Source organism: Amblyomma maculatum, chromosome 10 (assembly GCF_055883805.1).
Source record: "Amblyomma maculatum isolate TAMU_Amacu chromosome 10, ASM5588380v1, whole genome shotgun sequence".
NCBI classification, from domain to species: domain Eukaryota; kingdom Metazoa; phylum Arthropoda; class Arachnida; order Ixodida; family Ixodidae; genus Amblyomma; species Amblyomma maculatum.
In genome coordinates, this window is record NC_139353.1 from 12,473,614 (window position 1) to 12,489,290 (window position 15,677).

Consider the following 15,677-nt stretch of genomic DNA (forward strand, 5'->3'; position numbering starts at 1 on the left):
AGGTTAAACGAAAATAGACGGAATTGAAGTGAAACTATATTCACTATCTCCGGTCTATATCGCAGCCGGGGCCACTCACCATTGACGAGGTCTTGAAGACGCTTACATGGTGGCAATCACGTTACAATAATCGCCAACAGCCTGACTACGCGTATCGTCATAATCACCAGCCTGACCCCACTCAATGCAACGTAAAGACCTCTCCCATATTCTTTCAGTTAACTCGGTTCAGTGCCAGCGGCATCCATTCGGTCCATTAAAACATCCATCCACGTAATATTATGCCACCCTCTGCTATGCTTGCCTTCGCTTGGAATTCAGTCTGTCCCATTTAGGGAGCTTCGGTTATCTTGTATTTTCATTACATGACCTATCCATGTCTTCTTGAGTTCTTCTTCTTCTTGAGTTCCACTAGAATATCAATAACTCGAGTTATTTCTCTAACCCAATTCTGCATGCTCCTTTCTCTTAACGTTACACCTGCAACTCCCCGTTCCGTAGTTCTCTGCGTTGTCCTCAACTTAAGTAGAACCCTTTTCGTTAGCCTCTATGTTTCTGCCCCATAGGTGAGTACCAGTAAGGTAGAAGTGTTACACATCTTCCTCTTAAAAGGTACATGGTAAGCAGCTGGTCATGATCTGCGATCGCTCCATCTTAAAAGGATTCTCCTCGTTGTTTTCCTTTCCTAGCTCGGGCCTGCAGCTACTATCTGTTCCAAGTAGACGTAGTCTTTTACTACTGCCAGTGCCTCGACACCTAAACTGCTGTTCCTTTCAGCGATATTGGAGAGACACACAAGCCGCCAGTTAGGGTTTGATGCGACAGTTTTAATGGCTCCCATGCGCTGCTTCTTTGCGGATCCTCGTTCACGTACATGCACTTTGCTAGTCACTTAATTACAAACCCCTTAGTTTATCGTTCTGTTAGCTCACACAACTCACTAGCATACTGTCGTAAGCTACCACATTATGTGAAAGGCCACCCGACATAGATATAAGTACCCACTTTAGTCAAGTCGCCGTACTAACGTGCCAGCGTGGCCTAGTGTAGAGAGCCTGACTCGGGGTTCGAGAGTTCCGTAGGTTTCCATTCCAATGTGACCTTCCCACCTCTAAGGTTGCCGCCCAAGCTGGCAGCTCCAGACAAGTCGGCCATGTGACGTGGTTTCGTGACGTCACGTGATCTGACTACCAATCGGCGCCTGACCATGTCACCAGCCAATTACCATATTTCAGAGACATGCTGGTAGTTTTCGCTCAGAATGTCAATGCCGACAACGTATACGCCAGATTTTATGGGAAACGGAGTCTTTACAGTTGTCGCGTTAAAATCTTCTGATAGACCAACCCACAGTGTGGAAGTGCTCAAAAACCTCGGAGGAGAATGAACATGCAAGTGAAGTGATAGGATGTGCCCAACCGGTATCCTTTCTGCATACTCGTTGTTCTCTTCATCTTTCCCTGGTAGAAATTTAGGTTGTATTATGTTTTAGATTTTGTGCATGTCCATTACCTTTGCTCGTTTCTGGAACGTATTTATTTTATTTTTTTTTTATTATTTGCATGATACTGCCGGCCTCAGTGTTGGGCCTTTGGCAGGAGCGGGTAGAAAAAAGCACGGGAACAAACTGAACAGCAGGAAAAATATTACATTCATTCAATGACAAAAAATGCAGTGATACAACGACCACAGGGACCAAGTTTGCTTAGAACGGGCGCGGAACAGTTAGCAGTCTAATACAATCAAGCACCTCTTCATCTGCCCAAGTTCAGCTGACAATGCCAGCAGTAGGGTATGAAAAAAAATCTAATGGAAGGAAGAAATCAAGCCCTAAAAATGCCGATGAAAATAAAACGCGGCATAGATAACATGGCGCATAAAAACCAAGCATAGCTTTTTTTCACTCGGACTTGCCGAATATGCTCACAAAAACCCCAGAAAGTTCTGGCAAGTTACAAATCTACATCACGCGCCAGAAACAACCTTCACAGACGAGTCAGGCACAGTTTTCAGAGAGGCTGAGTGCGCTACTATATTTAACTCCGCCTTTTCATCCGCATTTACGAAATAAACTGGAATATCATCATCATTTTATCCCCCTCAATGATAAATCATGCTATGCTACCTGTTGTACTCTTATCATCTGGCATTTCGTCCCTAATTGAAACTATGAAACTTTCATCTTCATCCGGTATTGACAATATTAACTCGAATCTTTTAAAAAATACCAAGGAGATTGGTGCACAATTTTTAATCCTGATATACACTGTTATCAGACCAACTACCACAGGATTAAAAAAGCGGCAAGGTAGTCCCAGTCTTCAGATAGGGTAAAAAAAAAAAAAAAAATCACCGCTTAACTACCGTCCCATTTCCCTTACTAGCGTGCCCTGAAAACTCGTGGAAAACGTCATCTACTCCAATGCCATGAGCTTCCTTGACTGTCACAACGCAACACGGTTTTCGAAAAGGATTCTTATGCGAGACACAGCTGGCCATTTCTATTCGTGATTTACATGTTAATCTTGACTCTAGCTTACAGACCAATACTATTTTTCTAGGTTCCTGACAAACGCTTAATACTAAACTTTCATTATTGAACCTCCCCTGTGATATCTTTTATGAATAGAAGCCTTTTGACTAACCGCTCACAATACGTCACCATTAACAACCACAATTCCAATACTATTCCAATAACTTCTAGTGTCCCGCTAAGGTCTTTCCTGGGCCCACTTTTGTTTTTAATTTATATTAACGATTTACAAACGACTGTATGTTGTAACATTCGCATGTTCGCTGATGATTGTGCACTTTATCGCCACGTTATTAGCGCTTCTAACCAAACATATCTTCAAGACGACCTTAACCGCATTCAGGAATGGTGTGCCAATTGGTTAATGGAACTTAATCCTAATAAATGCAAAAACGTGTCCTTTACCCGTCGCCGCAGCCCTCTTCATTCCCCATATATAATAGCTAACGTCCCTGTACGGCCGGTTCTATCATACAGATATTCAGGCATTACCTTGTGTACCAACTTATCCTGGAGCGCACACGTTACAAACATCATTTCATCTACTAATAAAACACTTGGATTTTTAAGACGTCATCTCCACTAAGCTCCTCAAAATGTAAAGTTATTCTTGTCAGAACAAATTTAGAATATGCTTCACCCATTTGGAACCCGCATCAAACTTACCTTATAAATGCACACGAATCAGTACAAAATAGGAGCCAGATGCATCCATTCATCATATTCTTACGACATCAGTATGTCAGCGTTGAAAGCTGGATCCGACTTATTGTCCTTATTTCTTTGTCGCCGCATTGCCGGCTTTTGCTTGTTTCAAAAATTTTTCCATAGTTCACTAGGCCGCGCACCCTACATCGTCCCTCCAGTCCACATAATTCATCGCACTCGTCATCCTTTTCAAGTTTCCCAACCTCGTGTCCGTACTACCACTTTTGCCGCATCATTCTTTTCCTGTACTGCAGTAGACTGGAACGACCTACCTAATGACATCCCAGCAATCACGGGCTCATTCAACTTTGCCAACAATGTTACCAGTCATGTTTCTTTGTGACACTTGCTCACCGAAATATATGTACCCACCCCTTATGTAATACCCATCGCGGGTCTTTAAGATAATAAAATGAAGTGAAATGAAATGAAAGTCATAATGATTGAAAAAATACACCACGCATGCTCGATCGCTTGAGCAGGAAACGAAATCTATGAAAAATAACGAATAAGAAAACGAAGCATTAGGCTTCTGTATAATATCACAACCATAACAGCGCACCGTCTAAATGCTGTCCAGCGTGCCACAGAATGAAATGACTGGATGGTCGAGCATTCCACTGTACTAACGGTGAGCGCATTCCACTAACTTACTGTCCTTGAAAAAACAAAAACAAACAGTATTTAAATACATCGGTTCTGCAAGAAAACTCAATTTCTTTTGATAATTAGATTGTATTGGGCGCCTGGAAATTAAGTTAATATGCACATCCTTAGCATTCCCATCCTATCGTTATAAAGTAAATACATACATTTCACTCTGTTCCTATATCGTCCCAGTTTAAGCGTCTCCAACTTTGCTTTGGTTATAGGAACTGTCGGAGTTAGTTGCCAGCTATAGCAGGCTAAGTTCTATTTCGTGTGTGTAGCGCCCATGTAGGGTCCGTCCTCTCCCAGCATTTTTATTTTTGTCCCGCCCCTACTCTACAACTTTTATCAAGGGAAGAAACGTGTACCTCTTGCAGCGGAAGAAGAAGGGGACCACGGCGACGAATGTAAGGCCCGTTCCGATGAGTGCAATCGGGAGAGCGAAGAAGAGCCACAGTGCGTAGTCCACGGGAGCCCGCCCTTTGTACAGGCTGTACAGGTAACAGGGGCGCAGAAGTGAGCGACTGCTCGCCTTTAGGTGCAGAACTAATCAACAAATGCTTTAAAATGTGGATGATAGTTTTTCATGTAGACTAATTAAGAACAATTTGCTTTTCTACAGCCGGTTAATAATGTTGTATTTGTAGCAAAAAAGGAAAACGATGAAATAAAATATTGATTTGCAGTGGTCGCCTAATGATTATGGGATTTAAAGGAGTACTAAAAGGATGAGGACAACGAGAAAGAATAACCCAATGGTCAGCGGTGCTCATGTCCTTATAGCTGCGCTTAAAATTCCACAAGAAAAAAACCTGCAAAATCGAAAAGAGATGAGTCGAATGACAAAATGACAATGGTTGCGTGCGCCTTCATGCGCATTTATAAGCGGTGATTTACGAAAACAGTAATACTTTTGAGCACTATATTTTCTGCAGTTACGTATGCGTTCCAACTGTATACACTCACTTCTTTAACCAGATCAATATGAAATAAATGCAGTACGGTACATTTAAATTCCACTTTGAGAAAGAAGTGCACTTACTCTTCGACAACGAACTGGAAAACCACGTTAGAAGCCCCGCTGGTGATTGTCGTGATGGTCCCTATATTGGTGCCGTACAGAACGCTGAGGTAGAGAATTGCGCGAATGCGGTGTTCAGTTATCTTATCGAGGACAGGTTGCTCACTGAGCACTTTCTTCGGAGCCACCACGTCAGGCTCTTCCTTGTCCCTGGAAAGAGGATGACTTGAAATCAATAAAAGTGACACTGTTCATACCTCCAGTTATTGCGCGGTATGTTCTGTAGACTGATTCAGTGGGATCATATTTGCTATTTCCTATATATGGTTTTGAGCTGCTTGGTTTCGGACCTAAGAATAGGCCCTGCAGCTACGCGGTTATTGGAATTAGAAACAGGGCCTTAGAGATGCTCACGCTCTACCTGCTTTGTATCGGTATTCATCGGATAATGACGGGGGGTCTCTGCGTCACCAAAAAGAAAAGTGGCGGCTAAGAAACTGATTAATTAAACTGTCATTGATAACCGTTGATCACTATTCCATGGTGCGCGTGCACATTCTATAACGGTTAGTTTGTAGCCATACAGCTTCAACTCTTCTGCTTTCGTATTTGTTCGATTTTCTTCCCATCATCGTATGTCTACTGAGCCAGCTTTGAGCTAGTGTTTGAGGGAGGTGCATTTCTATGGAATCTACTTCTCTTTGTTGTTCAAAATACTATGCGGTGGCATTCCTCTGTGTTATCTCTCGGCGCTCAGTGTTTGATGCAGGTCACCTGCAAAACCAATGATTCATCAATATTATATAAGTCCACTCATAGCTCGGGCACAAAGATTGCAAAGCACTATCTACATCTTGCTGCAGGCAACCACAGTGAAACCATGCCCCAGCGTACACGTTAAGCAAATAACAAAAAAAAATTGCCTGATATCACGCGCAAGGCGTCATGCCAACCGCGATTGCGATTTTGCATTAGGATGTGGCGCGAACATAGTCCAATGCGCGTATAGCTATTTTCTGTATGAATGTGTAATGTTCGCCTAGCACGCCTTCGCCACTAAACTGCCAGATCTATTACCAAAGAAACTGGATATATCTCGCCGCTCTTTTAGTAGAATATGTGATGATGTCTCTCCATTGGTGAAGATAGTCACAAGCGCAGTTGATCTAGATCGATTCCTTGATATTTAAAGTTTTTAATTTGCAGATTTTAATATTATTACCATGAGTACCTTCAGGCCTATTTGCCGCAACAACTTTGCCGTTAAGTTATATAGCTTAACAGCAGCTTTAAAGCTGCCGTTGTACTGCAGGTTGGTGAAATTTCGTTAAACAATTAATTTTCCAATCATATTATTAGTCACTTGTTTGTGGATCTTAAACTATTTGGAGTATAACGCAAAATTGTTGTTAGGTAAGTATCTTCATTTCTGTTTCTGGCATAAAACAATAATTCTTGAGATTCCATCAATGCGCGCTTTAGCCTGTTTATTGACGCCATTTATGCCAGCCACTTGGCACTTCCTTTAGAACCGCTTCATTTTGCCGGTAAGCGAATTGTTTCTGTAATTGCTTTCACAGACGAGTGTTGAGATGAGAGTTATCGTTGTTGATTTGTCACAGAACACAGCAGACAAAATGCAAGCGCAAGTTTCTCCAAGAGCCAATGAGGGATTGCTAACCCTACGCGGATGCTATATGCGAACATTGTCGAAACAACGAAAGAAAAACAAAATAAACCCACTTTGACGCACCCTTCGTTATGCATGGTGGCCTTTATGTTTCCATTGGCAGTAGAAGCAGCGACCTTCTCGGCCCGTTCCCTCAAAGCTTCGGTCAGGAAAATGAAAAGAAAAAAAAAAAGGAAAAGAACATGAAAACTTATACTTCGGTAATGGACTTTTAGCACGCTACATGATACTGGCTAATTCTGTATTTTGCTCTTGTGATCACATCAGGCATCAGTAACATTCTACCTTGGAATCGTTTTCAGCTGGATGATTACGCGGAAAACATAAATACATGTAATTCATTGCTAAGAGTTTTCCAAGATGATGCAGAGCGTTTGAATTACTACGTTGCACAAAATATTCATGGTTAACTGAAAACAGATGCCTGCTGTTGGGGATGCAAATGATCTGTAGCGACATGCTATGTCTGGTTGTGGTTCTTAATTTAGCACCACGGAACAAGAGCTTTCAGTGGTGTCTTTAACTAGCATGCTGCCACTTCAGAATTAAACCCGAAGGTTCGAGTGCCGCGGGTCGTTGTCCGCTATATCCTAGACCACGCAGCCTAGTGCATTAGCAGCGGTTGATAATAGCAGATGCCCAGCTTGCTTTGACCGGTCTTCCGTGCCATGGTCGCCTGCTGCAGATGGTGGTCGCCCGTAATGGCGCCTTTTGGACCAAACAGAAAGCCGCGTTAGCTTGAGAACCTTATGTCGCCAATTTCTGGGCTGTCGTTAAGGTGCGAATCCTATAGGCGATGCTGAAAGAAACCTCCACGAACATGTGCATTGCTTTGTGAACAATTACATAAAGCTGACCTCCAATCTTCAGGGGCGCCTTAATTCTAGTGCACCGCACACTGGTGTCCGCAAAACTCGTCACGCTATAAACTAGCAGCCACATTCATCGTTTTGTAAAGAATCGACGTACATAGGAGTACTTTTTGCATGAGTGCAGATTGAATGTTCCTTATACACTTCACTTTTGTGGGTCCACAATGATAACATTCTTGCCCACCGCGTCTCCTGTTCTCATTGGTGTTTGTTTTACGCCATTTACGTTTCTGGCTACATACGAAAGCAACAAAAGTGTATTCATATGGACGGGAAAGGTGACGTTATTCTCGAATGAGCCACCAGCCATTATGTGCGTGTCTACATTAGTTTTAGGCAATGAATAGAAATTTTCGCGTCTTTTTTGCATATTTATTGACACTTGCTTCCTGCCCACTTTTTTTTTTTTTTTTTGGAACATGGAATCACTCCTTAACAGTGTGAAGTCGAAGTTTTCCAGTTTCTCGGAGCGCCCAGCATAAACAGAATGGCATTTTGCACGTCTGGTTGCCTGCTGAGGTACAAGTTTTTGGTCACCACGCACGAAGACATTCCAACTTGGCCGATCTATTGGTGCATAAGAAAGGTCTAGTTGGTAGATAAACGATGGACGTAATTTGCATTGATTGCATGAAGATGATGGCCTCATTCCGCCGCCATGCTTTTGGGCACCCGTCATTGTGTCACCAGTAATGAATCAATGTGATAACTTATCAAGCTGCGTGGGATATGAGATTGATTTGGTTTAGAGGGTTTAACACCCAAAGCGCCCCGGGTTATTAGGGACGCTATAGTGGAGGGCTCCTGGAATTTCGAAAAATTGGGTTTCTCTAGCGTGCATGTTCATCGCACATTACACGAGCGCCTTAGTTTTCGCCTCCATCGAAAAACGGCCGTCGCGGCTGGAATTTATTCCCGCTTTCTTGGGTTCGGTATTCAAGCGCCCAAACCACTTATCCACCACAGCAGGACACTTTATAAATGAATAAAGATTAGGGCGACACGAACAGGCATTGATAATATTGTAGCGTGTGCAACAGTAGCAGGCGGCTGCTCATCGCGAGTCTCGAACGCTGACTTGCAGAAGAAAAAGAAGAAGAAAAAGAAGTGCCCCCGTGACGTTCGATTAGAAGAAGCTGAAGTTTGCTGCTGACTGTCTCTCGATGCTCTAGACCTGCTCCCCTGTGCCTGTTGGATCAACCCCTTAGTAAAAACCAACCTTCTGGTTACGGGCCTAAACGGCTGCGTGACAATATCATTAGGGATTTAGAAAGTGCATGTATGCATTCCGAAAACCGTCAGTGCAGTAAGCAGCACGGAGGGTCACAAAAAGTATAGGTAGGAATGGTTGCAAGTTTACCGATTATTCCTTCGACGTCAATGTTGCCCCCTGAGAGCGTTCTGCGTCTCTCCTGCAGCAGCTCATTCGCGAGCGAGTTGATGACGGGCATCATCATGGCGGTGATGGCGACATTGTTGATCCAGATCGACAGGAACATAGAGATTAACATCAAGCCGAACACCACCCTGCGCCAATTAAAATGAAGAAAAAAAAAGAACCATTTTCAGAGTAACGTATGTCCCCTTGCGACACGATAGCGCGGCATATAGGACGAGCATAAGCGACGCCCACGTCACAAAGCGCTAATAACAACAGACCACACGTGCTATAAATAGGTTGCATTAAACATAACATTGCATGCGTGAAGTGTCCTATAGGTGATGAGAGCGTAAATACTGGGGAAGCAAACTATAACGCAATAGAAAATAAAGAAAAAAAGTAGAGCACAACTTTTGACATGACTAGGACTAGGCGCATAAAACTGTTCAGACCTGCGAAGAAAATCCGACAGGTACACGTGAGCGTCTACACAGCAGAATCCCTCCATGTATCCCAGTTCGCTCTCACATAGTGAGACTGACGCAACGCTAACTAAATCCAAGCTGTTTCTGCTGGTAAAGAATGTTTCTTAAAGTACCTCCCACCGCGGCAGTAGCTATTAAGTACGTCTCCCTACTTAGAACACTTGGTTCGAATCTCGGTGGAGGTAAAGTGAGAAAACGAACACGCGCTGTGCTATAATTACACGTTAATAGAATACGCGGGTTTAATGTACTGGTAATTCTAGTTCCTGAAGCGGTAGTTCGGTTTAGCTTGCCTATTGTTAGTCTATTTCAATCGAGTTACCTTTAACGCCTCCCGTCTGCGGCTTCTCTTGCTGTCCTTCGTTCGCGTGCATTTAATTCCAGGCCAGTTGTAAATACCTCAACTTGTGCCTGTAGTATATAGAAGCTTAACTGACCTTTTGATGCTAGTTCCTAGAAGGCACAACACCTTAAGGGCAATCCTTTGATGCAGATGAGAGTGTTCAATGGCGATGGCCATGATTAGTGTGCCCACGAACATGATGTTCGTGTCCTGAAATGGCAATAAAAAGTGAGAAATCCTTACAAGACGCAGTAACCTCAGTTGTTTTTATCTAAGGCAGAGGTGGGCAAACTCATAAGATCGACCTCATCCTCAAAATGACCTTAACCTCATGGAGTGAGGTGAGGTTTAGGTGAGGTCGGCCACTAGCGAAAATTGAGTGAGGTCAGAAAATTAGACGTCAACCTTATGCGTGAGTTTGAGATTGAGTGAGGTCGTCTTTTTGTGAGGTCGGCTTTTGAGGTCGAGGCTTCACGCAGCTGCCACGTCTCACTCTGACGAGCACTTCTTCTGAGCCGGAGTTCAAGCGCACTGCCGCTGCACAGCGCTGCAATTTTCGGGGCTCGGCTGTCCCCTTAAGTCCTTTAGGAAGACCGAATGCTGCGGCCTGCTTCCCTTCAGCCCGAGCTTGCAGAACGGTCACCTCGGAATGAGGGCGCTTACATATACTTGAATTTTGTTCATTAGTGGTTACTCTGTCAGTCACATAATTGAATCGCATGGCAGGCATTAGGGTAGCAAACCGCCTTGCAGAGGATCGGCAGTATGCTTACACAGTTACCATAGATTGTTTTGCTAACCTCTTCTGCCTTGCGAGTTCATGTGCGGCGCACAAGCACCCACATTTATGTTTTCACGAAACACACGTGCATGCACTTTTCAGATTCGATTTCGTTTCGAATCGAATCTTTTGAATTCGATTTCTTACGGTGCTACTCGTCAATCTCAACCTCACACGATGAACATTTATGTTCGTATTAGAACGTAGCGCAGGACCAGCGTTGGGAGACCTGTTTCTCTTAATTTTGAAAATTTGTTTATCTTAATTTTGAAAATAATGACATTTAGCGACGACGGATTGACATGCGCATTGTTGATTTCTTGGCTCCCAAAACTGTATCGTTTGGAGGCCTTAATCTTAGCGTGTCCCAAACATTTATTTATGCGAAGCATCCATGCGATCTTCAAATAGAAGCAATTTTTCTTGTGCCTGACTTATGATTGGCCCGCGAGATCATGACGTCACAGACCACGTGTCCTGGCGCAGGTAATTGAAAGAGTGCTTTAGTACGGTATTGGTACGAAAGCTTTATTTCACACAGTCAAACACAGCCAAGAACGTTGTAGATTGCATCTGCCGAGCTCGGATGAGAAAAAAAAATAAAATGGTTAAGGTTAAACTTTCCTCATTCTAGTTAGCCTAAGCGAAAGAGTGGTTTTGCTTAGGTTAGGCCTAGGTGTAGACATTAGAAGACATGGTATTGCAGCGAATAAATTTCTAGAATTATGGAGTTCAAGACGCCGTCAACTACAAGAGGGACCATGTCGTGGTGCATCTGTCGCCAAAGGTCAAAGGTGAAGTGGTGGTACCATAGTTTAGCTATATAGTCACACATTGACATCTGGCTTGATGAAGGTCAAGCAGCCGTCAGGTTGGCATTGGCTGATACATGGCGTAGTAAAGCGTTCGCTTCAAAAAGCCCCCGGTGTGGAATTCTTCGAGCAAAGCAAGTACTGAACGCCATGGCTCTCGCCGCTCCCGACCGCCTCGCTTCAGACCTTAGAACATTCTCACTCTTTGTATGACAAGTCTTTGTCTCCATCAACTTCCACCTCTATGCGCAAAAGCTTTCGCAAGTTCTACTCGGCTTAAATACGGTCAGAACCATGTCAATCTTACACCACCGAACTGCGGCACCATGCAGCGCAGTTGACGAGTAGCTGAGAACTTACGTTCATGTAAAGTTGGCATGTTTTCTCCGTAGTGAGGACACCGAGAATGGGAAAAAGAACAATGGGTATGAGACATGTGGCACCCAGAGGTATCGGTTCCACGATCCAATAGAGGCATACGATGCTGACGACGTAGGCACAACGAGCTTTCTGCAAAGAAAACGACAGCAAGTGAAGATTTTGCGACGGTAACAGGACCGATGTAAACAAGCTGGAGATATTTTGTCGTGAATCATAAGTTGTTTCTTTGCAGGCTGGTATACTACCCTACTTAGTGACATATTTTACTTTTCTCAAGTTTTTACAAAAGACAATTGTCATTGCATCGCTTCAGCGGCCACTGTCATGGACCAATACGCGTGCGAATTTCAGAGTCCTTTAAGAAATGATGGCTGCAAAAGGGTGGGAGGGGGTTTCTAAGAATGAGGCAAGATAGGTTTAGTGGCACTTAGTGTATGGCAGTTAATATGAGGTCCTTCAAAAACAAACAAAAAAAAAACTACAAAAGCGCACCCGAAATACGTCAGAACATTGGCGGTTTTGTCGTAAAGCTATACGTAACAACTACACATTTCTAGGATTTATATCGAAAACTGCCTCTGTAACTACTCTGCAATAACTACACAGAGCTGTAGAGTTACTTGAAAGATTTATGTGCTACTACAGGTTCATGGTCAAAAATACTACAAACATTTCTGACTACAGGAAATATTGTTTTTTTTTGGCTAGACTGTTAGTGATGTATAAAATTAGGCCGGTCCGTTGCTAACGGAGTGGTGATGGTGTGTATGTCTTTCGAAGAAAGTATTATATGAAAGTATCAGGAGCTCGTGGAGGATTTTTTTTGCCTTTGTGTCACTGTCACACTCAGATATTCTGCGATTCTTGGTCAAAAATTCTGAACCTCCAAAAAGTGAAATCTAACATAGAACTTTGAGCCGAAACTTGTTCCGGCCATTGATCGGGAGTCGAACCGTCAACCTAAACGTGAAAGGGGGTCTGTGGGAGTAGTCACACTGGAGTACCTATGACATCAGTGTCTACGGGGGACGGCTATGCTCTTGCACTGTCACCGTAAGTAGCAGTTCGGTGCACACCTTTGAGGACCGAGAAAACATAGGGAAGATTACACTATCGTGTAAGACTGATGACACCACAACGATGCTGTTTGTGTTTGGTTCTACTAAGTCATTCGTGCTTATACTTCATGACTCGTCATTTATGTCTGTTGACGTGTGCTCCGTTAGTTATATAAGGGAAAAAAGGCGCAATATCTGTTACGGAAGTGATAGAGAAAGATGCGTCGTAGTTGGGGGCTCCGGAATGATTTCGACCGCCTGGGGACCTTAAACGAGCACTAAAGTGGCACAGCACGAGGACGCATTAGCGTTTCGCTCACAGAAAGCGATCGCACGGGGAAAGTAAGCGCAAAAAACGACAAACACAAAAGAGGAGACAGGATCGCGATCGCCGTGGTCGCGTTCGAACTCCGCTACTCTCGATCAGTAGTTGAGCGTCTTAACCGCTGAGCCCAAATAGTTGCGCCGATGTGGCAGTGATTCGTTCCACCTCAATAAAGAAAAAAAAAAAGGTGATTCGTTCCGCCATCGGACAACAATAAGTCCGCCTCGCGCGGCAAAAGCCCGTTATGTGGCCCTTTTTTTTCAGCACGGCCTTTGCAGGCCATTGTTTGTTGTTCAAAACTAAGCCCTCGAAGGAGCACAGCAGGGTTAGCAGAGCCTCTTCCAAACGCACACTCCTGAGAGAGCCGGGCGCCGGGCAGGGGGACGCTTGTACCCAATTTTACCGATGGGTGTCCGGCGGCGGGTTTCGAACTGACCACCTCCCGCAGCCGAGACGGGCGCCCAAACCACGGCGGGTTCAGAGCAACGTGCGGAAGTAGAAATGAGACGATCTTGAGTGTGGTGCACCTTTCCTCCAAATCATTCATGGTACGATCTACTGGCGATTTTGACTGGGATTTTCTTCCGCTACCCTGTGCTCCTGTTTTCAATCTTTATAAATGTGTTGACGTGAGATGCCCACCGTCGGCCGGAAGCAGCCCCACCTGCCACTGTTCCTACTGTCACGACAATATTCCTTGCATCGGGGAAAAATGAGAGCGCACAGCCGATTCGGCGTTCGACTGAAGAGCGTTAGCTCGATGACGTCCGAACATGGCTACCCTTGTCATGTGATATACGTGATGACTTCACAACGTAACCTACCCATGGCGGCTACACTTGTTACGTGATGACTTCACAATATGGCTGCCATCTATTGTCATGAAAGGTTAGGCGCAAAAAAAGACGACACGAAGACTGTAACGGACGACTAACGCTCTTCACGTAGTGTCTACTGTCTTTATGTCGTCTTTTCGGTCCATAACCATTCATGGTATTACAAGATTTAAGCAACTATAGCACAACAACTGTTGCTGATGGTTACCCTAGCCGTGATATATACATACCAAAATTACGTGATGACGTCACAACGTTATATTTGAGGTGGTCACGTGGTTACAACGGCATAACTTAGACTAAATGCTGCGGCAATATGACAACGTGATGTATCGGACAGAAGGACGGATGTGAAATGTGCGAACGAAAGTAATAAGAGCTTACGCTTTTAAAAATGGACGAACACTTCAAGGATTACTTACGCTGATGTTTATCTTTGTCAAGCTAATGATTATTTGTGGTTTCAAGAACCACTTTTCTGTGTGAAATACCACGTTTTCAAAATAACCAGGAAGTAATTTGGAAAGAACCACAAGCTTGAATTCAAATTCGAAACGCAGAGGCTCTTTGGTGAGATACTGGTTGTGCTGCCATGATTCGGTTCACCTGCCCGCGGAGGCCTGCCGGATGCCAGACCTAAGATACAGCTATGTGTTTGTCATAATATCTTGAAGAGCAGAATACACCGTTCAAGGAACCAGTGAGACCTCAGAATTCATTGAATGGTTTTCTACCGATCGAGTCACTCTTCATGTACTATTGGAGGCAAAAGTTTCCAAGGACATAATAGAAATGATATGGCGTACCAATGCTACCTGCCGTGGTGGCCCAGTGGCTGAAACACTCAGATACTGGCTGGAAGTTCCCGGACACAAACCCGACCGCAGAGGTTGCGTTTTGATGGAGGCGAAATGCAAATTCACGTGTGTGCAGTGCGACGTCAGTGCACGTTAAAGATACCCAGCAGGAGTGATTTGGCGTGCCAGTACTGCCCGCCGTGGTGGCTAAGTGGTTAAGACGCTCGGTTACTGATCCGGAGTACCAGGGTCTGAACCCGATAGCGGAGGCCGGGTTCCGATGGAGGCTAAAGGCAAAATGCGTCCATTTCCGGGTGATGTCAGGGCACGTTAAAGGTCCCCAGACAGTCGAAATTATGTCTGAGCATTCCGACATCGCACCTCTTTGTCTTTCTTTATATACTATATTTTCCCCTTCTCTTACAGCACAGTTCAGGTGTCGACATAGTTACGTGACAGAGGCTGTGGATTTCATTTCATTTAAACTTATTAAAACTCCCTTCTCGATGGACATCTCGAACGCGTAGTCAGAGTGACGTGCAGAAGCAATGAGATGAACTTGAGTCACGAATCCTGTGCATGCCATACCGGACCTTGCGTGTGTCCTTTACGAAATTTACTGGCAGCAGTATGCCCAATGTCAAATCATGTCAACCCAGACTTCACTCTGGCGGACATTGTCCAACATGGTGGAAGTGACCTTCGCACTTTGATCTTTCGGTTCACTTTCATACTGATTGAACGGTTTAACGGCGATTAAACCACGACAAAGTTTTTGTTCGACTCCTACCTGCATTTAGTTACATGGTCTAACACGCAAAAGAAAGCAAAAAAATGCAGAGCCCACGGAGGTGCCTGGTGGTAATACATTTTTCCCTACATGGTTGCGGAAATCGTACTTATGCATAGCTGGCGCCACAATATTGTTCCTCAAGAAGGGGAATTCCCTCTTCTCACATTAACATGCGTCTACATGAACTCGCAGCTTCTAAATATATTGCTGTTG

General features: G+C 44.2%; 1 protein-coding gene across 1 annotated transcript in view; it reads right to left on the bottom strand.

The window, feature by feature from the left end:
• Positions 1-15,677, bottom strand: part of LOC146175623 (Na(+)/dicarboxylate cotransporter 3-like) — a 35,067-nt gene that overhangs the window by 12,701 nt on the left and 6,689 nt on the right. Inside the window, exons 2-7 of the mRNA XM_084580815.1 lie at positions 11,635-11,784; positions 9,776-9,891; positions 8,833-8,999; positions 6,664-6,739; positions 4,932-5,120; positions 4,258-4,380 (exon numbers count right to left, since the gene is read on the bottom strand). Of these exons, the coding sequence (XP_084436941.1) occupies positions 4,258-4,380; positions 4,932-5,120; positions 6,664-6,739; positions 8,833-8,999; positions 9,776-9,891; positions 11,635-11,784 (821 nt within the window). The remainder of the gene's footprint in view (positions 1-4,257; positions 4,381-4,931; positions 5,121-6,663; positions 6,740-8,832; positions 9,000-9,775; positions 9,892-11,634; positions 11,785-15,677) is intronic.